We start from the raw sequence: 25578 nt of genomic DNA, 5'->3' as shown, positions 1-25578 counted from the left end.
AGTGTAATGGAACGTGCATTCCGTACTATTAATTGTATTCCGTACACAGGGCTTCCGTAAGCCTAGGCAGGCTCTCGTTTGGACAGGTAAAGTAGCGGCCGCTCAGGCTTGTCCGCCAGTCCTGCAGCTGACATCAAGAACAGGGCTGATCAGCTGGGGGAGTGGTTGAAGGTTACAATACGGAACATGATTGGAAGTATTCCGTACTCCATACATTACGGTGTACGGAATACTGAAAACAAAGAGAGAAGCGAGAAAGAAACGGCTCGCCAGCATCGGATTCAAGATCTTGAACAGCGTTACACAGAGAACTGCACAACATACCTTCACTCTCGTTAAAAGTAATATACTGATCATTAGTTCTTTTCTTTCTTTCTTTCTTTTCTTCTTTTCAGTTTTTTTTTTTTTTTTTTTTTTTTTTTTAACAAGTTTGAAACCATGTTCTCTAAATCTTATCTTGTTTGCCTTCATCCAGTTACCCCCTCAGCTAGTTATCTGGCGCCCGCACGGAGGCCCCTGTCCAGATAGCGGCCGATACAACCCAATCAGCGGATGACGTACATCCATACAATCCAACACCCGCTGGGGAGTGTCAACGGACCGCACGCAGCCAGGCAACAACCCCAACCAACACCACAACCACAACGACGACCACGTCCTGACTCGCGACCTCAACTCGGCTGCATCTGCACCGTAGTCCTCCGGAAGCCTGGCACCTTCGCGGCTGCTCGATTTGCGCCATGGGTTCTCGCAAGCGCGTCAAGCCGAACCCTGCCGCCGAATCGAGCACCCCAACGCCGACTCCATCCTCCATGCCGCCGCAGCCGTTGTCTAAACCTTCCGGGTCGCGCGCTTCCGCCCCGGATGGCACCCCTTCCGTCACAGCCACGCCGCCGGCCGATCAGGGCACTCCTCGGATCCCCAAGCCAGGAGGAAGCGGGCATGCCACACCGACTCCCCTGCAGGGCTCGCAACAGGCATGTGCAGCCCGTGCATTCGGTGACCTAGCACGGCTAGGCCACTGCAACACTTACTCTGAGACTGCGCGACATTCGTGCTGACTGCAGTCTAGGTCCACAAGACCCGAAGCTGGTACGGATCATGGCCGCGAGTGCCCAAATCGGCAGCCTCGACGCAGGTCGCCCGAGAAACGATTCTCGGGGGCACCTCAAAGCCGAAAGGAACTGCGGATTTCAGCCGATTCGAGCCGAAGAAAGCTGCTGACGCTGTGAGCATCCGCGAAGCCGCGGTCCCAGCTCCCGCTGTGCCGGAGTTCCAGGAGAGCAATGGCGAGACAGTCCAGCCGCAGCCGGGTTCGACTCGGCCAGGAGGCGAGTCCATTGCCGTGGCCGAGGACAAAAAACAGCCCCTGGATACAGATAGAGAGATGGCAAACAGCGGTCAGGAACATCGCATACCGCCGCCAGCCGATCAACCCGCCGAATCGCCGGCAAGACAACAGTCGCCCGCGGAATCAACGCCCCAGAGGCCTTCCTCGTCGTGGTTCGGATGGTTTGGCAAACCGGGAAGTGCTGAACCGGCCTCATCAACACCTGCTGCCGCTGCAGAGCCTGCTGCTCAAGACACAACCGCCGCAGCGTCCATTGAGACGAAGCCCACAGACCTTGCGCCTGCTGAGCCAGCCAAGGAAGTGCGACCAACGCAGGGGAGTCCAGAGAGTGGAGAGACTCCCAATCAGGCATCGGACCAGCACAAGCCGGCGGCCGCGTTTGGGGGTTTTTGGCTTTGGTCGTGGTCTAGCAAGAATGCCCATGTCACTTCAGAGTCCGAACCCGCGACTCCGACTCCTCAGCAGGAAGCACCTCCTCCACCAGCCAAAGAACCAGAGGACGTGGTCATGCGGGATACTCCTGCCCCAGCGCCGGCGCCGCCACCCAAAGCAGGCTCTACGTGGGCATTCTGGTCTCGAGACACAGGCTCAGCTTCTGGCAAAACGCCCGCTCAACAGGGAGAGCACGGCCAGCTTGCCGTCATGGGCGAGAGTTCCGAGTCTAAGCCGAAAAGAGCAAACTCGATGGAGTTTAAGGCCACGCCAGCAAAGGAGCCTCCGCTGAAGAGCGGTCGGAAAGATGAACAGGCGAAGGCCTCGACGACACCATCCAGGGAGTTATCGAAAAGCGGCAAGCGTGCCCGCCCGCAGCCTATGGAGGTGGATGACGCAACGCCGGCCGGTCCCAGCGCCCCTAAGGTCGACACCGCGATCAAGCCTGTATCTAAAACGCCGACGACTGCGAAAGCCCAGCCACCAAATCTCCTCCTCCCCTCTTTCACCGGCACTTACAAGCTCAAGGAAAACCCGTCCATTCTTAAGCAGATCGCCCAGTTCTTGCTTAGGACCCAGCAGCCGCCGGCGAAACACGTGTACCTGACGAAAGATCTCCCCAAGGTCAAGAAGGCCATCGCCATTGGCGTCCACGGGCTCTTCCCCGCGAACTACCTACGTCCCATGATCGGTCAACCGACCGGCACGTCCATCAAATTCGCCAACCACTGCGCCGAAGCCATCCGAAGGTGGGCCGACAGCCACGGCTGTGAGGATTGCGAGATCGAAAAGGTCGCCCTGGAAGGCGAAGGCAAGATCGGCGAGCGCGTCGAGAACCTCTGGAAGCTCTTGCTGAACTGGATCGACCTCATCCGCAATGCGGACCTGATTATCATTGCGTGTCACTCGCAAGGCGTGCCCGTCAGCATTATGCTGCTCGCCAAGCTCATTGAGCTGGGCGTCGTGACATCGGCGAGGGTGGGTGTGTGCGCTATGGGTAGGTGTTCCGTATGATGCAGTGTGCAAGCTAGGTGGGTACTGACACCCTAGTTGTAGCCGGCGTCTCGCTCGGCCCTTTCCCGGACTACCGGTCGAGCATGGGCATGCTCATGGGGTCGGCTGCCGAGCTGTGGGCGTTTGCGGATCCTCAGAGCGAGGTGTCCCAGCGACTCGAAGCGTCCATGAAGGTGGTTCTGAGCCACGGGGCACGCATCACTTTCATTGGCAGCATCGACGACCAGCTTGTACCATTAGAGGTTTGTCCTCTCCGCCTCCACCTCCCTTTCTACGCAACGCTGACAATCAGTCGTAGTCTGCCATCTACGCACCTGCGCACCACCCTTACATCTTCCGCGCCGTCTTCATCGACGGCCGGATACACGCGCCTGATTTGTGAGCCTTTCCCCTGCCCACCGATCCGCCCTGCACCATAACCGGCTGATTTCCCAAGCTAACCCCCCTCCCCCCGCCACAGCATCGCACACCTGGTCGGCTTCGCGCTCAAGCTCCGCAATCTTGGCGTCTCCGATCACGGCCTGATCCGCGAGCTCTCCACCCCACTCGCCGGCAGCCTGTATTCGGGCGAGGGTCACTCGCGCCTCTACGACGAGCCGCAGGTCTACGACCTGGCCGTGGCGCACCCGCTCGAGACGACCGACGTCGGGGGCCCGGGCGCCGGCACCGCGGCGGTACCGCCCTGCGAGATCCGTCACCGGAATCTCACGGGCAGCGGTGCCGGCAGCGGTGGCAACGGCCTCTCGAACCCGAACCCGTACCACCTCCCCTGGATCATGCGCGGCCTGCTGGAGGAGGACTTCGTCAAGACGGAGCTGTCGGCCGAGACGGCGGAGCTGGTGCGCCAATTTGACGACTGGAAGCCGGTCACCAAGGCGCTGAAGGACGTCAAGTACCGGCTGGAGGCGGTGCGGTCCAAGCTGTGAGCAAGGCTTTGTGTAAGAGGCATACTTTGTTTGCGGTTGCTAATGGGTTTTGTTTGGGTGGAGGCGTACGTGAGCAAATAAACGGAGCAAGCAACCTGGAAGGAAGCGAGCGGGCATGGTTTTCGGCGTACTGGTGGGAAGGACATGGAGCAAGCCGGATGGGATGGGATTGTGGTTTCAATGACCTATAGGAGGGTTGGGTTCTGTTTTTCTTTGGGTGGCGCAGCGGATAACGGGCTTGCGTTTGGGGAAATGGATATCTCGCCTAGAGGAGATATCTATCTGGAGCAGAGGACCTGGAACATACATCATACCTTGATTCGACGCTTGACGTGATTAGCCTCACCTAGACATACACTACCGGTAAATAGAAGTATCTCGGAAGGTGAAGAGAGAGGGTTGATTGAACCTAGCCAACGCCGATATCCTAAGCCTACCTGTAGTGCTTGGCACCGACCGCACCCCGATCATGGGTACAGAACGAAGCAGGCGCCTTACGATTACTTCCTCCCCTGGGTATTGTCCAAGGCGATCTTGGTCTATACAATGATTTCATCTTATCCGGAATAATTCTAAATTTTATGTAACATTACACACACAGATCCCCGTCTTCCCGCTAGTCTTACACATGCCTCCTAGAATACTTCCAGGACAACCAAACCCCATATCCAATTTCCATCCCCATCACCGCCTACCCAGCTTCCACTGCCACACCACGTCCTGTATCTGATCCCACGGCATCTCGGCGGTCCTGACGCCGTGCGCGGTGGCCTCCTGCAGCACGACGGTGGGGGCGCCGCTGCCGCGGCCGCGGTTCTCGACCAGGCCGCCGACGACGAGGCGGGCGACGCGGCGCAGGTCGTCGACGGTGAGCGCGTTGATGCGGCGGGTCATCTCGCGCACGGGGATCTTGCGGCCGTGGACCTGGACCTGGCGGCCGAGGTCCTCGAGCTCGACCATGCGGCTCTCGAGGTTCATGAGCAGGCTGCTGCGCAGCTGGTTCTTGGCGCGGGCGACCTCGATCGGGTTGAGGGCCGCGTGGCCGGACTCGAGGGTGAGCGCGTGCAGCTCGCGGCACATGACCTGCAGCATGGCGGCGGTGCGGCCCGGGTAGCACGAGGCGGCGATGCCGAAGAGGCCCGAGTCCGTGTACGAGTGGTTGAAGGCGACGCACGACTCGACCCAGCCGTGCTGGTTCAGCACGTTGGTGTACAGCCGCGAGTACATGCCCTTGCCGGGCCCGCCGGCCGAGAAGGAGCCGCCGCCGCCGAGGAGCGTCTGCAGCGTCGCGAGCGCGTAGATATCGTCGGAGGAGATGGGCAGGCCCTCGAAGGCGAGCTGGATGTGGGTGAAGGTGGGCAGGTTGGGGTTCAAGGACGGTGGTTGCGGGGGGAGGGACAGGAAGCCGCCAGTGTAGTGTGCTGGGCGGGTCAGGTCGTCGGCGGAGATCGGGGTGATGGAGGTGGACAGGGAGGAGGAGGAGCCGGGTTGTGCGAGGTTTTTGAGGAAGGGAATCTTGGAAAGCAAGCCGGATGGCTCGGGGGGAGAAGGTTCCGACGCCGTTGACGAAGATGAGACGCCGGACGATTCGCTCGACCCCGAGCCCAAAGAATCTAGCGAGCTTTCCGACCCTGTCCTCGAGAGCGTAGGCTCTGATGAGCCCTTCATGTCGCCGAAGTACTTCTCGGCCAGTCTGACTGCCTCTTCGTGCGGCACGCCGGCGAAGGCCAGCACCATGCGCTCCGGTTTGTAAAAGGCGTTCCTGTACGCCTGGATAACGCTCTTGTTGATGGCCCCTAACCTCTCCTGCGGGCAGAGCAGCGGGTTCCCGAGCGTGTTGTCCTTGAAGGCCGCCGTGTGCACCAGCTCCGGCAGGATCAGCTCGGGCTTGGACCAGATCTCCCTCACCTCGTACTCGGCCGTCTCGACCTGCTGGGCTATCTCCTCGTCGCTGAGTTTCGGGTCGCGGATCGTCTCGGCCAGCAGGCCGACGGTGGTGGGGATGGCCGAGTTGAAGGTGGCGGCCTGGTACATCATGGACTCCCGAGACGAGGCGCACTGGATGTTCCCTCCCAGCTTTTCGACCGTCTCCAGCATCTCGTCGGCAGACCGCGATCCGGTCGACTTGAAGGCCAGCCGGTCCATGATGTGGCTTGCTCCCCGCAGCGACTCGTTTTCATACCGCGACCCGGCGTCGATATAGACGCCGACGCCCGAGAAAGCATCGGGCAGATCCTCCGAGGCGACGCGGATGCCGTTGGAGAGCGTCGTAATCTTGTCGCGCTCGGTCGGCTCCTGGGACACAGGCGCGGCCTGGCGAGCCGAGATCTCCCGGCCGACGGCAGTGGCGAGCGTTCTCGTCGTTCCCGTCGCCGTCGCCGTCCCCGACCCCGATGATGTTCTTGCCGGAAGCGACGGACCGCCGGTGCTAGTTCGACTCCATGGTAGGCGAGTTTGAGTTAGGAGCAGCCGGGCCGACCGGCATGATCGGAGCATAGCTGCTGTTGGGTCGGAAGGTCCGACGGCGTTGCTGGGTGCTGTCGCGGAATTTCTTCTCGACCAGCGCGGCAGCGGCAGCAGGAATAGGGACAAATCCAGCGTCTCTCGCGCCGGGTGCTATCGATAAGTCTTTTCAAGTCTGTCGCAGGAAAGTTTCCGATACGATACGGAAATACACGGCCAGCATGTACGGAGCTACATCCGTAAGGACGTAAGGACGGAGATAACATGTGCATGAGAAGAGCGGCCCCACTTGAGGCACGAATGCAGCGACCCCGTTCACACTGATTACGTTAGTGTACCTGTAATTCACCGACCAAGTACCACGGCACCCAGTATTGTTGGAAAAACCGAGGAAAGGAAGGGAAATTTCGCCTGTGCAAAGCGACCCATATTGGGGAATCATAGACCACCAAATGCTTGTAAGAGGGAAGGACCCGAAGGTAGAATAACCTGGAAGTGCGGCGTACGGCTGGTCACGGTGCTGTCCCTCTGGTGCCTTCGCTTGCAAGTACCATATACCCCCGTGCCGTAATATGGATTACATATTGGGACAACCTGGGCCTGGGATCCGGATGGTGGGGGTTTTGCAGGCCGCCTGGCCGCCGCTGCGACCGTGTCGGTGTCCAGCGATGCCCCATGCTTGTTACACTAGTTCGATATTGTTAGGTACCTTAGCCTCGGGAAACGGGCAAGGAGTCGCGACTGCCAAACCGCGAAGCGAGCAAGGCGGTCAAGTGACGAACCCGTTCCTCTTTCATCAGTAAGGTAGGTAGGCAGCGACACCCTTCCATCTCAGAAGACAGACTTCCAGTTCCCCTTGCGTTCAAACTTCAAGGTTCCAGGGGCGGAGTTGCCACATAAGCCCCGACAAAATCCTAACGTCATAACACGTCCAACCAGCGCCCACCGTCGAGTTTCCAAGCAGGCAGCGGTTTGCAGGTCACGAAGACTTACTGCAGACTGATATTAACATTAACCCGCGTTGCTTGTTGATCGCAGCGGCCCACTCCTCGCTGTGGCTCCTGCTGGGTCTGGACCGGGAACATTCCCCAGACTGCCCCAGACTGAGGTACCCCAAACGCACGCGCGCGGGCTATTTTCAGTGCAAATCAGTCACTTCCATTCCGACTTGCGGCTCGGGCAATCCAGCATCTCGGATCTCCCGTGCCCTTGCTTTGTCCGCGAACCGGGCTTTCGTTTCGCATAGGTGGCGTGGGCTGTGGTTCCTGTTTCGAATACCACCAGAACACCGGCGAATCAGAGGTGCGGGCCCCCAACGGCTGCCGCAGACCTTTCCTCGACCACCAGGAAATAGGCCCCAGCCTGTGGCCCGCAGCTTGCTGCTCTCCTCCGACACAAGCAGCAGCCACCTCGTCAATGTTCACGCAATCCATCGCGTCCCCACCACCCCAGGGGCCTGGAACTCTAGCCGTGTCTCCCGCGAGTACAACCTCGGCATCGTCGACGGCGCCCGCAAGAAGCAGCCGGCTGCGCGGCCTCAGCTACCTCCGCAATTACACCCAAACCCACCTGCTGTCTCGTGATCACAGCGCGCAACACGCCCACGGAAGCTCCCAACAACCCGCGTCCTCCGCCCCGTCGCCATCTGCGTCTGCCGCGACAACAACGAGTGCCGGGTCCGGGGCTGCCCGGCACAATCCCTCCACTGGCCCCGCCACCGAGTCGGCCTCCCGCACCACCCGCTTGTCGCAGCTCGTCCCCGCGCTAGCGCATCCCCTCGGCCTGTCAACTACGCCTTCGGGAGGAAAGGCCCAAGCCGGGTCGACGGCGGGGATTGCCCAGGAGAGAAGATCATCCGAATCGTCTGCCGTCCCTTTCCTCGCCCGCTCGAGCAGTGCCGGCCCGGCCGCAGAGACCGCTCCTCCGCCCGTCAACGACATGGCTCGCGCGCGATCCGCAACAACCGGCGATGCCGCCGGCAGACCCGATGGCGGCGGGCCCAGCCTAGACTCGCTGCCCTCGATCCGCTTCAGCACTTTCTACGACCCTCGCGCTACCCGCCCGTCGTTGAAGTTTGCGCCCGTTTCTCGCACTCTCCCTACCGGCAAAGAGGTCATCCGGGTGGGCAGGTATTCCGAACGAGATGCCCAGCCCAACGTTCCCCCAAACACTCCCTCGGCAGCCCCCGTGGGCTTCAAGAGCAAGGTGGTCAGTCGGCGGCATTGCGAGTTCTGGTTCGAAAACGGCAAGTGGTACATCAAGGACGTCAAAAGCAGTTCGGGGACCTTCCTGAACCACATCCGTCTCAGCCCTCCCGGCACCGAGTCGAAACCGTACCCCGTCAACGACGGCGACATTGTGCAGCTGGGCATCGACTTCAAGGGCGGCGAGGAGATGATCTTCCGCTGCGTCAAGATGAGGTTGGAGTTGAACCGTGGCTGGCAAAACAAGCTGAACACTTTCAAGTGAGTGGGCGACCCGGCCGCCTGCACCGGCTCAAGTGCAGGATGCGGACGGCTGCTGACATCCAGCTAGCATGGCCACACACAAGAGGTTACGAAACATGGCCGCCGGCGCAGCCAACAACAGTTCGGGCTCATACTCGCAGGACTGCTCCATATGCCTGAACAGCATAGCGGTAAGAACATCCCTCCCAGCAGCCTGTCAGCTTCCAGAAGTCTCTGATTGCCCCTTCAGCCCTGTCAATGCCTCTTTGTCGCTCCTTGCTCGCACACGTGGCACTATAAGTGCGTTCGGTCCCTCCTCACCTCTCCGTCTTACCCGATCTTCATCTGTCCCAACTGCCGCGCCGCAGCGGACCTCGAGGCAGAAGTCGAAGACCCCGAGGAGTGGGAGCAGCTTGACTCCGACGAAGGCGCCGCAGCGGAGGAGGGTGCCCTGCTGCAACCTCCTTCAGCCAATCTCAGCAGTCCGATGAATACCACCCTCGGATCCCGCGAATCTGGACGCAGCCCCCGCCTCGCCCAATCCCAACAACAGCCCCAACCGCAAGCAGCCGAAGTGTCGGACGGGACCATGCTCCTCGATCACTCGCCGCCGCGGCAACAATCACCACCTCAGCTCGACGGCGCAACGACGCTCCGTGATCAGCCCGTCGTCTCGTCGTATACCGTGTCCAACCCGATGCCCATCCCTTCCACTGCCCAGCGAATTCCTTCCGATTCACGCCGCGAGACGAGAACACCTTCGCCCACCGGAGCGCCAGTGACTAACGGCCACGAGGGCCCCATCACGCCGCGGAATGACGCTGGGCCATGGGTGTTCGACGGCGCCGCTGCTGCGTCGCGTGCCAACAGCATCGAGGCGGCCGTGCAGGCTGCCGGGGCACGGTTGCAGGACGAGGATGATATCCTATAGGAGGGGCAGTTCATCCTTAGTCCTGGCGGGGGCGTACCCGCCTTGACGGGTGACGTCGAATGAGCGAGTGAGCGGGGAGGGTTGGTGTAACCTGAGTTGGCTGGCTAATTGGCCTGTGGGTTGTTCAATGTCCAAGAACGAAGGGTATGTGATGCTGGCAGTTTGTTTCGGTGCCCTTGCATTGCATTGCGTTGCATTGCGTTGCGTTATGTTTTGTTTTTTTTTTTATGCTGTTCCATGCGGTTTCTCTTTTCTTTTCCCCTGCTCCCCTACAGAAAGTCCCCCTACTTACCTCTCTTCCTCCCTACTCACTTACCTACCTACAACCTACTTGACACATAACGTACGCACATCTGGCGGAGTTGAGGCTTGTTCTTTCTCGGTGAACATCAGCCAGATCGGGCGAGCGGCTGCGGGTTCCATGGAGGAGGGGGTTTCCTGTTCATTTTTCATCCATCCTCGGACTCGGAACTCGGAGGGGGGTAAGGGGTCTGGCGGCCTGGCATCATTGTCGTTTCCTCCTGTGTGGGTTTGCTGTTTTGCCGCTTTACGTACGCATGTACGTACCTAGGTACCTATGTTATCTGATGTGCTTCGATGCTGTTTTGCATTTCTTGACCACCACACACACCGTGACATCTTGCCTGAGGTGTTTCTCTTGTCTACTCACATATATATTCCGAAATTGGGCCCGGATGTCATTTGCCGTGTCCCTGTAGCGGAGGGGTAGAGCGGCGTGTGTAGGGACGGAAGCAGGGACGGAAGCAGGGGCAGAAGCGCATTGCATTAGTTGGACCGTTGGATAGGTAGCTCAGCATTACCCTAGCTTGCTCGGATACCTAGGCCTCCCTTTTTCGAGGATCGAGATTCCATTGACACGCTTCTTCTCTCTTCTCTCTTCTTTCATCTTTTTCATCCGCTATCCTTCATCTTCTTCTCTTCACGTACATGATTTCCCTACAAGGACGAAACAGGCCTCATTGGCTTGTTACAGAGAAGAACTATTCACCTAATTAACTCAAGCCCCCCCCTCCCCACCCAACCACCCCCCCTCCTGTCCCCAAATCCTCCATTCCCAACCTCCCCGTCGACTGTAGCATGCAACACCGGCAAGGTCAACGCGCCAGCCGTCACCTCTTAAACACGGCCAAGCCAAGCCTCTCGATCTCCCGCCCCTCTGCCGTGCCCCGCCCCGCCGCCTCCAGCAGCCTGCTCCAGGCCTCGGCGTCCTTGATCTTGACCGCCTCCTCGGCCGCCTTGACCCGCATCCCGCACTTCTCGTACATGGTGACCGTCTGCCCCGGCGCGAGGCCCGTGCACTTGGGGATGAAGCTGGCGGCCAGACGGGGGTTGCCGGCTTGTAATATCTGGTTGAAGAAGGGCTGTGGGTTGGGGTTTGGGGTTGGAGTTGGCGGAGTTTGTCAGTTTAGGCCTGAGGCATGGGTGATGGATAGGTGGGATGGGACTCGGCTGTGGGGTGGCACGTACCTCCCAGCCGATGGGGCTTTTGCGCTGGCGGGATATCTCCTCCAGTTCGTTCCAGTCTCGCTTGGCTACCAGGGCTTGGAGGCTGGGTGACCTTCGCGTTAGTGCGGGTGTCTCGAGCAGGAGGAAGTCTACTACTGGCTTACCGAATCCACCAGGCAACCTTCTCGGGCACCTTGAACTCGCTCTGGATCTTCTTGGCCCTGCCGTGGTACCCTAGCTTGATCAGCTTGAACATGGTTTGGTTCACGGACAGTCCGGTGAAGCTGTCGGTAAGATCGCGGTCAAACGCTTCCTGCATACGCAGGAGCGTGGTCGCCTCTTTGAGGGCGCCGATCTCAAACGCATGCTCCTTGGCGTTATCCGACAGCAATTTCGCCGCGAGCGAGAGCTTGTCGCTAGCTGTTCGGCTCTCTGGCTGGCGCAATGCCTCGCGCACGAATACTGTGGCGCCTTCTAAGCGGCGGTCATCTTGGTAGTACAGGTCTTTGAGCAGCGCGGTATCTTCGCGACCGTCGGCATCTCCCTGCCTCGCCGACGCCTCGACCAAGGCCGTGGCGGTCGGCCGGCTGTTGATGACGCGGAAGAAGCCTGCCAGCGGCAGTTTGCGCTTTAGTTGATGCAGGACGAAGTAGATGAGGTCGGTATCGCCACTCTCGATGGCCTTGTCCAGCGCAAGCTCGTCTTCCTCCATGCTCAGCAGCAGGGGTACCTGTCGGCCGGCGCGTGGCTCATGGTTCAACAGCTCCGTAGCCAGACGGCCTCTCCCTTCGTCGTAGGCGGCGCGAGCAATCACGTCAAAGGAAATGCCCGGCTTCCCAGACAGCTTCTCGACGATCTTTCGGCAGATGGCGTCGTCATCCTCGGCACCTAGACGGACCTTGGCCGAAGCCCAATGCACGTAAATCTTATCGGTCGGAAGGCGCAAATAACCGGCAATCCGCAAAGCCAGAAGATATTCGTGGCGATTCAGGAGACGCGAAATGAGCCCGGATGGCGAGAGGCGTTGGTACTGCTCGTAGGACAACGGCAGGCCGATTTCGAAGAAGCGGACAGCATTGAGAACGCGCAGCGTCTCGCACATATCCACGAAGTCGTCGCTGTTGTAGATGTCGAGCACTGACTTCCCAAACGACGCGGCCTTCAGCAGCTGTTTTTGCCAGTGGACACTGAACTCCTGGCCAGCCGCGCTCACGCAGGTGTCGACGGCTTCTGCCAGTTGCGGCCGGATCAGCTGGATGTTGTCGTCGGCCTTCGGCGACTGCATCTCGAGCTGCTCGACGGCATCGAGGAGAATGGAGGCTGGTGACCCGGAACCGAGGCGGAATACCTCCTCTGTGACATCCGGGACCTTCTGGAGGAAGTCGCATGTTTCATTCGCAACGATCCTGACTCCGTCATAGTCTGGCAGCTCGTTCGTTAGCAAGGAGGGGGGGGAGGGGGGGGGGTTGGCTGGTAGATTGGGCAGACAACTAGGGACTCACCGGGAACGATGTGCACCCGGCCGCTATCATAGAAGAACTTGGCCAGTGAGCCGCTCGGGCCGACCAGATGGACCTCATCTTCCCAGGCAATGACTACCGCATCATTGCCGCACCACTCAAAATACTTGGGCGAGATCTTGGACCTCGAGTTGTGCTCGCTCAAGCGGGTTTGGAAGTCGCTGGTGATGACATGGGCCTGACCGGTGGCCGTGTAGAGGGCGCAAAACCTGCCATTCGGCGACACGGCAATGTGGGAGAAGGGCCCAATGTCCAGGAAGCGGTCTTCGCACTCGGACGCATCACACATGTAGATGGTTTGGCCGATGCTGAGAAGCACCTCGACGGAACGCGAGAGCGTGTAGGCAGGCGGGATGATGTTCCACGAGTGGACCTGCCCCTCAGGGGGAGATGCGAGGAGCTTGGGGCGAGGCTCGTCATACGATGACACAGACACCAAGGCATTGTTCTTCAGGAGCGCAACAAGACCATGGGCGTAGAACCTGCAGGACTGAACGCCGGCCTCGTCGGCGCCGTTGCCCAGAGAGAACTGGGTGAACTCTCCCTGCAAGTCATAGTAACATCTCACGGTGCCGTCGGCCGTGACAACAAGGAGCTTCTCGTCCTCGGACCAGCCGAGCCCCTTGATGGAGCCCTGGTCCCAGTTGATGCGGCGGATGAGCTTGCCGGCGCAGCTGTAGATGTCGATGGACGGCTTGGAGGGATGCGTCGCCTGGAATGCGATCAGCTTGTCCTCGTCGCGGTAAAGCGCTGCGCTTATGTCAGTTCGTGGTCGGTAGGTAACGTTGACATGTTGATGTGCAGCAGGCATCCATCCGTCCGTCCATTCACTCACCGATGGCGCCTCCATACGGAGCCCCCGCGACCAGGTAGTTGTCCAGGTCCAGGTCCTGGTCGAACACTTGAGCGTACAGCTGCGTTTTGCGGTAAAAGCGGTCACCGAGCTGCTCCCAGCCTGCTGTGGGATGGGCGACATCCATCGCGGGTCATTCTCGCATGCTGAGCTTGTATGCGGCTTGTTTTGCTTGTGTAAAGCGGTTGAGCAACACACCGTGAGGCATGCTCGGAGCTAGGGGAATGACCTAGCGGGCCTTCATGAAGGACAGGGGAGGTTGAGCTTCGCTCGCACTGTGCGGCACATGGATGGCCCGCAGCGGCCCAACTCAACCCTGGTCGCTACTGACAGCGGGGTTCAGTGTCGGCGATGGTTAGCGCCCGATAAGCTCGTGTAGCTTTGCCTGTTACATCATCCCGGAGTCAAACGCCCTTCCCCGCGGTCTCCTCCCCGCTGGTCAGTTTGCTGTCTTTCCATCCGGGTTCTCAATTGTCTAGCCTCGTTTTGACATAAAATACCTACCATGCCCGACTGGAGACAGGAGTACCTCGCTGGCCTCAGCGACGCTGAGAAGCAAAAATCTCCCCTCAACCACGAGCTCATCGCTGCCTGTAAGTTTGCGCCCCGCCATTCGCCGTTTGTGATTGCCCATTCACCACCCGTCCATCCCTCCATCCACCATAACCATTCCCTCCCACCATCAGACGAGGCCGCAGATCTGACCAAGTATCACTCGCCGCCCTTCAGACTCCCAGCTTCTCGACCGCGTCTCCGTGCTCGAAGCCGAAAAGGCAGCTCTCCAGCTCCAATCCGGGACCGGCGCTCCCACATCACCCTCTCCTTCGGCGCCCCCACCCACGAGCGGCGGCGGTGGCGGCAGACCCTCGCCCGCCCCGAAATCTCCCCCACCAGCACCATCGGCCTCACCAGCCGCCGCCGCTGACGAGCCAGCCCTCGTCGCGCGCCTGCGGCTGGAGCTGGCCGAAGCGCTGCGGTCCAACACGCAGCTGCAGCGGCGGGCGCAGACGGCGGAGGACGAGCTGGCGCGGCTGCGGGCCAAGAGCGCGGCGGAGGGGCGGGCGGTGCGGGAGCTGACGGCGGAGCGGCGGACGCTGGCGGTCAAGCTGCGGGACCGCGAGGAGGAGCTGCGGGCCAAGAACAAGCTGGTGGCGGAGGTGCAGGACGAGCTGGCGGTGCTCAACATGCAGCTGGACCTGGTGGAGCGGCGGCGGGCGGAGCAGGAGGCCGAGAACAAGCAGCTGGTCGAGCGCTTCATGCAGCGGGTCGGGCAGGAGGCCGAGGCGCTCAACCTGGCCAGCGAGCCGCTGTTTAGCAGGAGGAGGTGACGTCTCGGGATTGAAGGGAGTGGCGGAGAGGTTGGGCTGGCGTGGAAGCGAGACAGCGAAGGAACGCTCCGTTGAAAGCACCAGACTGCTATCTACAAGTACAGGTATGTACAACACAGCCATCCGCTCCCTCTTCAACGCTGTCATCTTCTCATACGTCTGCTTTCTTCGAGTTCATACACAAAACCATACGACAAAATAACCAAATCGTATCGCCGTAAGGGGTATTCGCGTGTCTTTGCAGGCAAGCGCTCTTCTGGCGATATTCCAATTCTATCCACCGTACTCCTGAAGGAACTCTTCCAGAACCACGAACTCGAAAAACCAACGCTAATCCGCCCAGGCAGAGAAAGGTCACTTCCTCGTCGAGATGCAAAACGTGCCGGGCGCAGCAGTCCAGCTGACATACCCCCCGGGGTATGAGAAGTGCTCGACATCCAAGATGGACGCGGCGACATCGTTCGCCGCAGTCTTGTTGTCGTGCACGAACGTCTTGAGCGACACGATCTTGCACCCGACCTTGAGGTCCAGAAACATGTTGACCAGGGTGCCGTTGAGCTCCGACGTGAACGCCTGGTTGTTGACGAGGACCACGTCCGCGCGCTTCAGCGCCGCCAGCGTCCGCTCGTTCTTGCAGAAGTCGCCTCGCTCGAGATGGACTTTGCCCGGCGCAATGCCCCACAGCTGGCACCGGGCCGCAAACTCCTTCTGCTGCGCCTCGGCGAGGTTGCACGCGTTCTCCATCATCTCGCAGCCCCAGCTCTCGCACCCCCTCTCCAGCGCCGCCTGGAGCGTCACGTTGCCGACGCCCGAACCGAGGTCGACGAACACCATTTCCGACGTCAGCTTGGTCCGGTCGAAGATGTCCGACACGAAGGGGTGGAGCAGCTCGCCATAGACGTTGTCGGTGCCGTTCTGGTACTTGGCGAGCAGTTCGACCTTGGGCGCCACGGTGCGGTCATAGACTTGGCGCAGGATGGTCTCGACCAGCTCCCGGGGAACACCCCGCATGGCGTCGATGTTCTGCGCTATGGCGCCCTTCTTCTGAAGGGCCAGCAGCTGCTCGTTGTATTCTTGCAACGCCGCTTTGAAGCCCTTTCCGTCTTTGGTGTTCTTGCTCTTTTCCAGCCGGCGGTAGATACCGTGGTCCTGGTCCAAGAATGGCTTCGCTTGTGCATCGGTGAGGTATATCGAGCCCACGAGATTTACTACCTCCATGATATCCCGAGCCCCGTCGATCTTGTCCCTGCCCCAGACGAGCTCGTACCTGCAAAATCGTCAGCTCCTCATCACTCTAACCATGAGCTGTTCGACCCCGGGACAGCGAAAAAAGGCGGAGGCGACACACTTACCGCTCGAGATAATTCGCCCCGGGATACCGCAACCTCACCCCAACCTCGTCCTCCTCTAACCCCATGACGGGCCGGCATTTATCCGCCAGCGAGGCGACCTCGACCGCGTGCACAATTCCCAACTCATCCTCCTCCTCATTTTGCCCAGCCCACAATCTCGGATGTCGCAATTGTCGGGCCGGGTCTTCGGTGTGCGCCCGCTTCCGCCGCTTGCTCGGGTCTAGCGTCTCGCGCCAATCTTCGTCGTCGGACTCGGGATCGGAGTCGTTGAGTGGGGAATTAGTATACGCAGCGCGTCTTTTCCGACTCGTTGTTGTCGAGGAGCGCCTCAATTCCGGGGAGGACATGGCAGACTGGAGCGCCTGGGTTCGTGATGACGAGGCCGGCTTGGGGGAGGCGCGCGGCGTGCCGTGGGAGCTTCTCGACACGGAATGGGAGGCCGCGGCTGGGGCCGCTGTGCTGCCGAGGATCGCTGCTCGGGCCGTCTTGGGCTGTGCGACCGGCTCGACGACCTGCTTGATTCGGCGGACCTCGGTCGGAACTCGGAATTTGGACCTTTTGCTGAATATGCTCATGGTTCTCGTTGCGCGGCGGAGTCGGCGCTGCAAACTCTAGGGTCGAATATGGAGGAGGTCGTGCGCGCGAGGTGTATTGGGAGTTGCGAAGGTTGTGAAGGGTCTATAGGGTGCCTGCGAAAGGATCGGACGGAGCACGGGGCGGATGTGTCGGGTCGTCGCGGTTTCGCATGCAGGCGGGTCAGGCAGCGTGCTGCCAGAAATATATGCAAAGAATAATGATAAATGATTGCTAAAATGCTATTGAAAATAGAGAATGATTGAATAGGCGCAATAAGGATGAGCGAAGGTGCCTTAGGGTTGGCGAAAGAGAGCGAGGCGCGGGGTTGAGAAGGACGTTGTTGACGGCAGAAAGGCTGCGCACTCACTACCTAACTATCGTGACAGGCTGGGGTCCTGCCTGGCCCCGCTGAAAGCAAGGCGGCCCACCATAGCCTCTCGATCGGCAGGCGCGACATCGCGACATTGGGTGCCAGGGTGGCGTATCCCAGATTTTCTCGAAGTCACATGATCAGCAGCGTGTGCCCGGCACAGCGGAACAGAACATACACTATTCCTAACATGGTTAGTCAACGTTATTGCTTCAGCGGAGAGGCCGGGGAAACCAACCACCAACGAACATGTTCGGTAGACGTTAAAGAGGTCCCGCCAAGACTAATTTCGGCCAATTGTCGGCAATGTTTTTACAGCGTTTTTACACAACCCCGATCGCCAAGGCGTTTACTCTATCGCCAAGGGGTTAGTTCGCCAAGGGTACAGGGGGCGGCGCCAACCCCCCGCTAGTTAGGATTCGGGTTAAGGTTAGAGTGCAGGTCAAGGTTAGGGTACAGGTTAACTTCGTTTTCTTTTCTTTCGATTTAGTTGAGGTTTCGCGAAGTTGTTGCTACGAGTCTTTGCGATTCTTCGTTGTTGATGTTGCTCGAAGTCGTCGTGGCCTTGGCGATTTGTAAATACTTGTAAGCGGTAGGTTCCGAAATTAGTCTTGGCGGGACCTCTTTAACGACGACCAACTGTTCCTCCTGCAGAAGAGTCTTTATTTATTGAACGAAGGCTGACTTGAGAAAGACCCAAACTAGGCAAGCTTGTTACCAGTCGGCTGCCTTTATCAGCCCAGCCTGACACCATGTTGCAAACTGCTGGGCTGCTACCTCATTTATTTATGACTGGATGGAGTTGATTGTGCTGCATAAATTTCAACACACTGTTGAAGCGTGTTTGTATGCAAACCCCCTACTTCTGGAAGGCTCCAAGGAAAGGCTCAGGTATGAGTCGTCACTGTCGTTGCGGATATCTCCAGCCACATTCACGTTGACTGTCACTCATACTGTTATGGTCACGTCTGCGTTACACACATCCCATTTGACTTCTCGATCTATGCGCACGCCCTTGGAACTACATTGCTGGTAAATAAGTTCTGGACGTTGAACACCGGCAACAACATAGCACTGATAAGCCAACCCATCTGCCACCTTGTTCGTTCCTCGCCACGATCAAGGGCGGGATTGCTCGGCCGTTCTCGAGTCCTTGGTCTCGTTCCCCCAACATATCTGGCACTGACATGGCGGCGATGGGTCAATCGGACCTCTTAGTTCTGTCTCTTAGTTCTGTACTCCGCAATGCTCACATTTGGAGCCGTTTTTGATAATGCCACTGCACTTCTTGCATTGCACGTTGTAGTTGAGCTGAACGGGAGCCGGCTTGTTGACGATGGTTGGCGCCATGGCGGGTTGTCCAGGGGAAAAGCAGAGACACATCAAAGTACTGGTGAGTTGGTTGTAGAGCTGCAGTGGAGAAGAGCTACCTAGTCAGGTTGTTGAGTGCCTAGGGAAGAGAGCCACCATTGAATGGCTTAAGGGGGCCTCTTAAGTACTACCTGGTGGCCAGGCCAGAAAGAAGCCAACAAGACGAGGCACGGCTCGCCGAATCCTCATAACTACCTAGTGCCAACTCAGAATTCAACCTTGTGCTTCGTACCACGCCACCTCAGTTCTCCTTGTTTGACTCGGTCATTATTGGAGGGCGGCCCAGAAGCATGGCCCCGTTGCAGCCACAGCTTCGTATCATCTAATGGAAGCTTTAGGGATCTGCCAAGGCTTTCCTTGTGCCGCCAGGTGAGGTTCGTACGACTTGCTTAACCATGTCGACAGCATGTCTTTTTTCCACTCGCTCTTCCACCAGGAAGGGCTGAGGTGGCATGGTAGGCTCTGCTATGCCAAAATTCTCAATCAGTGGGGAGGAGATGCATGCAACACGTAAAGGCACCTTGACTAAATAGGTGTTAGTGACACGTACCGCAGCTTGGTTTTCGGTTACAGCGGGTACCTAAGGTCCCGGATACTCATCGCACTTGTCGGTGAATATGGCGCGGCAGAACAAAGCGACCGGCTGGACAATGGATGTATCAAACCGCAAAAGTTAAAGCCTGCCTACACAATCGATTCGTGCATGAAGAGAACTGATCTACCTAGGTACCTAAGGTATCTCTCTATATGCCCAACAACCCCCGGAGGCGAAGGAATCCTCGACAGATGCGATTGCCGATCTTTAGTGGCAGCGACACCTGACGACCAATCAGACACCCAACTGTAGCTGTGTGATCCCAGGTCGAGGCTGTCGACCAGAACTGTGACACAGCGATATCACTATCAGGGACAACGTCGAGCCCAACTTTGACGTCCATTTTTCTTCCCAGACATCACATCCAGCGGACTGTCGTTCTGGTAGAGGCAGCTGGCGAGTACCTGTGAGTCAAAACGTCAAAGCTCCGAACTGTCAGCAGGGGACAACACCTGTTTAAGAAAAAAAAGCGCTTCTGCTAAAAAGCCTCATGCATCCAGACATCATGGACGCTGAAGACTCGCCGTCCTGTGCATTGGGCAGCGAGTCGTGGCTCGGAGCAGACAGCTATGAGCACGGAAGTCCGCTGCATCTTCGCGCTACCAGGTTTCTGGCATTTGCCAGATGGGATGCGCTCGTCAACATTGCATCAAAGCATAGAGATGGCCTGGCGTGCCGGTTCGAAGAGAATTTCTCGGTCGGTCAGTTCCATATGGTTTGAAGGCTCAACTTCGAGGATGGCGTGAGTTGGGTGGCAAGGCTCCGTATGCCGGAGGAGGACACGCTTGAGAATCACGAGGCGCTCTCTGCGTCCCGAGCCATGGAGATCGAGGTTGCTAGCATGAAGTTTCTGAGGTTAGCTTCTCGCCGGGAATGCCCACCGTTTCGTCCTAGAGGCTTTGCTGACAGTTCCCAGGTCCCAGACGTCCATACCAGCCCCTCGTGTTATCGACTACGACATGGCCGCTGAAAATGAAGTCGGTGCGCCTTACATTCTTATGGAATACATTCACGGAAGCGTTGCCTCGGAGCTTCGACGCGCAAGGTCGTGCGCCCCCCAGATGTTCGGAAATTCTGAGCAGGATCGCAAGTTCCGGGAACAGATGGCCCAGATCCAGGCCACCTTGGCATCGTTTCGTTTCCCTCAAATTGGCAGCCTCTACTACATCCAGGAAACAGATGACTTCTACATCGGCCCGGAACTCCAAACCGGGAAGGGGCCATGGCGCTCCAGTGCCGAGTACTACGACGATCTCGCCAACTACTTACTGAAATCAGCCTCAAGCCACGAAGAGCTGAAGCAGAGCCAGGCGTACATGCTCCCGGCCATCCTCCGCCACCTGATGCGCATCCACGGCGAGGAGCCCACCGGTCCGTTCCGGCTGACCAACCGCGACTTCGGCGCGCACAACATCCTCGTGAACGAGGACTTCGAGATCGTCGGCGTGATCGACTTCGACGGCGTGATGGCTGCCCCGCTCGAGGTCGTCGCCCAGTACCCGGTGCTCTCCTTCCTCGAGACGGAGCCGCCTGGCGTCGTCCCCACGCTTCCGGCCGCGATCGAGCGGGTCAGACGCACAGCGCCCAGGCTGCAGGAGTACAAAGAGCTGCTGGCGAGATTTGAGTCGGGAGAGGACGGGAAAGGAGGGTCGACGGTCTCTGACAGGCTGGGATCGACGTCTGCGAGCGTCTACAGGGGCATGCTGGCTTACGCACAGCATCAGGATTTTGTGAATGAGGAGTGGATGAAGGCTTGTTTGAAGATGGTGTTGGATTACGCAGAACAGGGGTAATGGTACATAGCGGGTGTCCAACAGGGGCTCTGAGCAGAAGAAAAAAAAGGAGTTGCTGCGATCTAGGGTGGGCGTGCAACCCGGGAAACCGATCTTTCCCTCCAGCAGTAGGAAATCCTTTTGAGCGCCGCTCAAGCTTCTCTGCGGGCGACGACGTGGTTTTGCCTTGCGCCATGTTGAGATCTGTTTTGGAACGCCTTGGGCTGAAAAGGGGTCACCCAGGCAACCCCCACACAAAATCTCCGAAGCCCAACCCTAACCCTCTCTTATTTGAGCGGTTCAAGCATCACTGTCGTCAACAACGATCATTGCTGAAGCGATCTGCAGGCTGGGTTCTTCAGGACGAACTGCTGATGAACATCCCTTGGCAAGGAACCAGACGCCCGTTCGCCACAGAACGGCAATGACTGTAGTGGCCCCGGAAATTTTTGTGGGGCCTTTTTTTGTGGAACTCAATGCTCAACTCGTTGACGTCATGATCATAGAGCTCACATTTCACCATCTTCCCGAACTCGACGCGCACCTCCAGCTGCGAATTCCGTCCACTGTACCCGGCCTCCAGACAATCACAACCACTCGGCGGCCTGACGACGGTTTTCCGTTGCGAAGTATTGACGTGGACATGGACAGGGCCGTGATATAATTGCTATTTTCGAATCATTTCGCTAGATGCTGCGGTGAGTTGCACCAGTGAGTGGCTGCAACTCGTCGACTGGTCCTTTCCGGGTAACATCAGGTTGATACTACCTATGTTTGTCAACCAGCGCAGTACGGTGCACTACTGTTGCAGTGTCAAGTTTGTAGCTTGCGTCCGAGGTGACGCACTCCATCCCGTGCCTTCCAGCCTTCTTGGACCCATCTTGGATGGCTGCATCACACCTCGAGCAGGACATGTAAGGTACTAAGCATCGCATCTCTGGGGAATGGCCAGGGTACTGGCGTGCCAGCTTTCTGCCTGGCAACGTCGTCGACGGCTGTGCTGCTCAGGGAAAGCGAGCAACGGCCTTGACCAATCTCAGTCCTCCGGCCATCGACAGACTCGGAACTTGGCTGGCTTTCACGCCCTCCTATGACGCACTTTAGCCTTTTCATGGGTGTTACGCATTCTCACGTCACTCGATTTAACTCTGGATTAGGCAACCAAGTAGGCTATAAACGGCAGCTGCCCAGACGCTGGCCATATTCTCTGCTCCCAAATCCTGATTCCACAGTTCCAGGCTATCTTGCCTACCCTCGTTCGAGAACCAAGGTCCAACTCTCCCCGCGTTTGATGCCCCAAAGATAGTTTGAGTCTTTGATACCCCAGGGTGCAGGTCTGCCTCGCGTGTGATACCTCAGCAACCCTCCGACTACCGTCAAGCTCCGACTACCATCAGAACTAAACTTCTTCCAACACCGGAATAGCACTATCAACCACACAATATGGCAGGACCCCCCAACGTCAACAAACCCATGGATGTTAAGCAGAAGGAGGCGGATGTGAACCGCAAGCTCCAGATCTACGGCATCATCAACGCCTTCAAGAGCGGCAAAGTTCCCTCTGTGAGCACCAGCCAGCACCCGGGGTCAAGATGCCGGCTATCTGCCGCCCTGCTTGACCGGCAGCACTGATACGTTCTCAGAACGAGCAAATCGATGTCGCCTTGAACAGCTTCCTGGAGTCCAAGCCGCTCTCGAATCCTTCGCAGAAGCTCTCCGCCGACGGCCAGGGTCTGGTGGCTGACGTCAGGGAGGTGGTGAGAGAGGCCAAGAACCTGCTGCTGTCCAAGAACGACGGCAATCTGCTGCAGGACTTTATCTGGCAGACTCAGCAGTTCGACCATAAGAACGTGTCGGCACCCGATGTTCCTGTCGGCAAGGAGCAGGCCCAGCAGCACGGCAACCAGGCCCTTGAAGGCCTGCGGACCCTGGGGACTCTGCTTATCACCAACGGCCAGTTCCGAAAGCTGCGTATGTGCAATCTTGAATGCTTGTTTAGCTTGAGGAAAAACGTACTGACACGGCGCAGTCCAGGATGCCACTATCCTCCTCCGAGATATGGCCAGCGATGCCGCGACAAATGCCGCCGCCCGCGTTAGGCCCAGCCAGGAGGACCTCGCCCAAATTGACGCTCCCGCCCAAGACAACGTTTGGCACGATACCCCTGATCTTTCCAAGGAGGGCCTGAAGGGCAAGCTCCAGGAATACTACAAGGGCAACCCCAAGGAAGACGCGAAGGCTGCCGCCGCCGAAGGCACCTCCGCTGCTCATCCCGCCGGGTCCTCAGAGCCCCAAGATGTCGCGGCTCTCGCGGCGCAGGACCGTGCTCAGAGGGATGGTCCTTCCTCCGGCGTCAACGCAAGTGGAGGCGCCGCGGCTGCCAAGGACGCGTTGAAGAGTAATGTCAACGAGAATCTCGACGATGAAACCAAGGAGAAGGCCAAGTCCAAGCGCGACGAGTACCGTAAGCGTGTGAAGGACTACTTCTCCCGGAAGATGCCCCAGGAGCGTCGGGACCAGACGATCTGGCGCCTGAAGGTATGTCTTTTCTCTCTCCACATTTGAGGCTGAACGGACAGTATCTCCTGACATGAGGCTCGCAGAAAATGGTGCTCGAATGCCAGCAGCACCCCGATTACTACCAGGCAATCGAGACATTACTAGATCTTGCTGAGGAATACGGCGGCCATGCGAACCGACTGGCGAAGGGAGGCTCAGGCACCGTCAAGGATGCCAGGTCCAGTCTGGTCCAGGCCGAAACCGACCTGAAGGTCTGTCCAGCTTACGAGTCTTCAGAATGAAAATGAGCACCGTTAACAGTGTCTTGCAGACCTTGCTTGAGCGCTTCGCGAACGGTACCTCCAGCGACGACCTGTGGGATTCCATCAACACCATATACGAAGATGCAGACCGAGACCCGCAGCTCCGAAACTGGTTCAAGTCTCTCAACACCTACATTCGCCGTTGCCTCAAGGAGCAGGGCTACATCCTGGAGGACGACTCCAACGTCCAGTGGAACCGGCTGTACGACGAGGGCAATTACCTCCTGCGTGACAAGTACCGCGGCCATACGAACCGCATCGCGGACGAGATCAAGTTCCTGGCCGACCAGTTCGACCAGGACCCGCAGAACAAGGCCTTTGCCGCCTCGCTGACCAAGCTCTTTAACGACCTCGGCAACGACGAGGACGGCAAGCCGACCTTCAAGCCTCACCTGGTCAGGGACCTCACCGACGTGATCCTGCCGGCCGTGTTCGAGAAGGTTGCCTACATTCCGGTGCCGCGGATTGAGTACTCGGATCCCAAGTTCGACGCCGTCATCGAGAACCTTGTTCTCGAGAGCGACAACTTCATGCCCAACCTGTTGGAGATTTACAGCGAGAACTACATGCGCTTCGGTCGCAAGAACGTCGCCGGCAAGCGGAAGCACTCGGTCGACGTCAAGGTGGCCGGCGTCCAGATGGACCTCCGCGACGTCAGCTACTACATCAAGCGCAAGCAGGGCTTCCCCGCGATCACCGACACCGGCGTGGCCAACTTCCTGCTCGCCGGCGACGGCCTCACCTTCCGGATGAAGCTGTCGTCGGCGGACGAGCACGACGCGCAGCGCTTCTTCAAGATCGACAGGGTCGACGTCGCCCTCAAGCACATGAACATCAAGCTCGTCCAGTCCAGCCACAAGCTGCTCTTCAGCGTCTTCAAGCCGCTCATGCTCAAGGTGCTGCGCCCGGGCGTGCAGAGGGCGCTGGAGAAGGCGATCCGGGACCAGGCGGCGCGGCTGGACGGCCTGCTGTTCGAGATCAAGCAGGAGGCCGACCGGGCGCTGCAGGAGGCGCGCGAGGAGCCGGGCCGGGCGCCCAACATCTACAACCGCTACATCACGGCGGCGCAGAAGCGCGTGCTGCAGGGCCAGAAGAAGGCGCAGGAAGCGGCGGCAGCGGCCGGCAAGAAGGTCAACTACGCGGTCACCAAGGAGGACAGCATGTTCCCGCACATCCGCCTGCCCGGCGGCATCAGCTCCAAGGCGACCGAGTACCGCGAGCTGGCCCGCCGGGGCGACAAGTGGGAGAGCCCCGTCTTCGCGCTGGGCTCGGCCGCCGCGAGCCGCGACGTCCCGCCCGCGCCCACGGTCGTGCGCAAGTCGCATGCTGCAGCCACCGCCGCCGCCGCCACCCCGCGCGACGTTCTTGCCACCGACGACCAGGGCCAGGGCCAGGGCCAGGGCGGCAAAGCCGTGAACGGGGGTGCTTCCGGTGCCGCGCCGAACCCGGACGCGCTCCACGGCAACACTCTCAACGGCGGCGCCATCGAGGGAAAGCCGCTCAACGGCGGCGCTCCCGGTGGGAACACCCACACACAGGCCGTCAATGGCGGGTTCAAGGCCCAGCCGCCCGCCTTCGATCCTGCCGCCCCGACCGAATACTAAGGAAAGGCTGGAACAAAGCGTTCGTTTTGATGCCGGTCAGGGGCTGCTGAGCGAAGCGCGGGAGGAAGTGAGATGGGAAGAAAAAGGATGAGGATGATGCGTTTTTATACCCTTTGAGTGGATCGGTTGAGGTGGTGAGTTACGAAGGTTCTGCGGTGTTCAATTTGTGCTGAAGGGGGCAGAAACCAGATTGGTCATTGGGTGTGTTTGCTGCGAAGGGGCTGGAATTCCAGTTCATCTAGGCTGCTGCTTGACCGTCAACTGTCACCTTCTGTTTGCTACAAAAAAAAATCAACACTTTCTTTGCGTTTGGAAATGGCTCCGTGCTGCATACCTGGTAATTTACCTGTTTGGCAGCATGCTTGCTTCGTTATGTGACATCGT

General features: G+C 58.8%; 8 protein-coding genes across 8 annotated transcripts; 5 read left to right on the top strand and 3 right to left on the bottom strand.

The window, feature by feature from the left end:
- The first annotated feature begins 580 nt into the window (after positions 1 to 580).
- THITE_2119131 (uncharacterized protein) lies at positions 581 to 4102 on the top strand. The gene is made up of 6 exons (XM_003655394.1): positions 581 to 977; positions 1073 to 2780; positions 2840 to 3039; positions 3096 to 3175; positions 3258 to 3719; positions 3787 to 4102. Exons 1-6 carry the CDS (start codon positions 741 to 743, stop codon positions 3794 to 3796), a joined length of 2697 nt encoding a protein of 898 aa, XP_003655442.1. The 5' UTR covers positions 581 to 740; the 3' UTR covers positions 3797 to 4102.
- Positions 4103 to 6321, bottom strand: THITE_2119130 (uncharacterized protein). The gene has a single exon (XM_003655393.1). The coding sequence runs from the start codon at positions 6217 to 6219 to the stop codon at positions 4408 to 4410; it is 1812 nt and encodes a 603-aa protein (XP_003655441.1). The 5' UTR covers positions 6220 to 6321; the 3' UTR covers positions 4103 to 4407.
- A 730-nt stretch (positions 6322 to 7051) lies between these two features.
- THITE_2119128 (uncharacterized protein) lies at positions 7052 to 9854 on the top strand. Its single transcript, XM_003655392.1, has 3 exons — positions 7052 to 8651; positions 8722 to 8824; positions 8884 to 9854. The coding sequence occupies exons 1-3, from the start codon at positions 7603 to 7605 to the stop codon at positions 9562 to 9564; spliced, it is 1833 nt and encodes a 610-aa protein (XP_003655440.1). The 5' UTR covers positions 7052 to 7602; the 3' UTR covers positions 9565 to 9854.
- Positions 9855 to 10608: 754 nt separating this feature from the next.
- Positions 10609 to 13693, bottom strand: THITE_2119126 (uncharacterized protein). The gene is made up of 5 exons (XM_003655391.1): positions 13387 to 13693; positions 12534 to 13301; positions 11196 to 12453; positions 11053 to 11134; positions 10609 to 10946 (listed from the first exon to the last, which is right to left on the bottom strand). The coding sequence occupies exons 1-5, from the start codon at positions 13529 to 13531 to the stop codon at positions 10695 to 10697; spliced, it is 2505 nt and encodes an 834-aa protein (XP_003655439.1). The 5' UTR covers positions 13532 to 13693; the 3' UTR covers positions 10609 to 10694.
- Positions 13694 to 13909: 216 nt separating this feature from the next.
- Positions 13910 to 14732, top strand: THITE_2146125 (uncharacterized protein; the record flags this gene model as incomplete). The annotated part of the gene is made up of 3 exons (XM_003655390.1): positions 13910 to 13997; positions 14134 to 14262; positions 14317 to 14732. 3 exons carry the CDS (start codon positions 13910 to 13912, stop codon positions 14730 to 14732), a joined length of 633 nt encoding a protein of 210 aa, XP_003655438.1.
- A 250-nt stretch (positions 14733 to 14982) lies between these two features.
- Positions 14983 to 17095, bottom strand: THITE_2119121 (histone H3-K79 methyltransferase-like protein). Its single transcript, XM_003655389.1, has 2 exons — positions 16085 to 17095; positions 14983 to 15999 (listed from the first exon to the last, which is right to left on the bottom strand). Exons 1-2 carry the CDS (start codon positions 16657 to 16659, stop codon positions 15087 to 15089), a joined length of 1488 nt encoding a protein of 495 aa, XP_003655437.1. The 5' UTR covers positions 16660 to 17095; the 3' UTR covers positions 14983 to 15086.
- Positions 17096 to 19762: 2667 nt separating this feature from the next.
- Positions 19763 to 20789, top strand: THITE_155754 (uncharacterized protein; the record flags this gene model as incomplete). Its single annotated transcript, XM_003655388.1, has 2 exons — positions 19763 to 19851; positions 19913 to 20789. 2 exons carry the CDS (start codon positions 19763 to 19765, stop codon positions 20787 to 20789), a joined length of 966 nt encoding a protein of 321 aa, XP_003655436.1.
- Positions 20790 to 22211: 1422 nt separating this feature from the next.
- Positions 22212 to 25194, top strand: THITE_2053088 (uncharacterized protein; the record flags this gene model as incomplete). Its single annotated transcript, XM_003655387.1, has 6 exons — positions 22212 to 22331; positions 22412 to 22739; positions 22798 to 23306; positions 23372 to 23539; positions 23599 to 24951; positions 25087 to 25194. The coding sequence occupies 6 exons, from the start codon at positions 22212 to 22214 to the stop codon at positions 25192 to 25194; spliced, it is 2586 nt and encodes an 861-aa protein (XP_003655435.1).
- Between the last annotated feature and the right edge of the window lie 384 nt (positions 25195 to 25578).

Source organism: Thermothielavioides terrestris, chromosome 4 (assembly GCF_000226115.1).
Source record: "Thermothielavioides terrestris NRRL 8126 chromosome 4, complete sequence".
In the NCBI taxonomy this organism is placed as follows: domain Eukaryota; kingdom Fungi; phylum Ascomycota; class Sordariomycetes; order Sordariales; family Chaetomiaceae; genus Thermothielavioides; species Thermothielavioides terrestris.
Note: the sequence above shows the minus strand (reverse complement) of the source record. Positions and strands in the feature narration are given on the sequence as shown.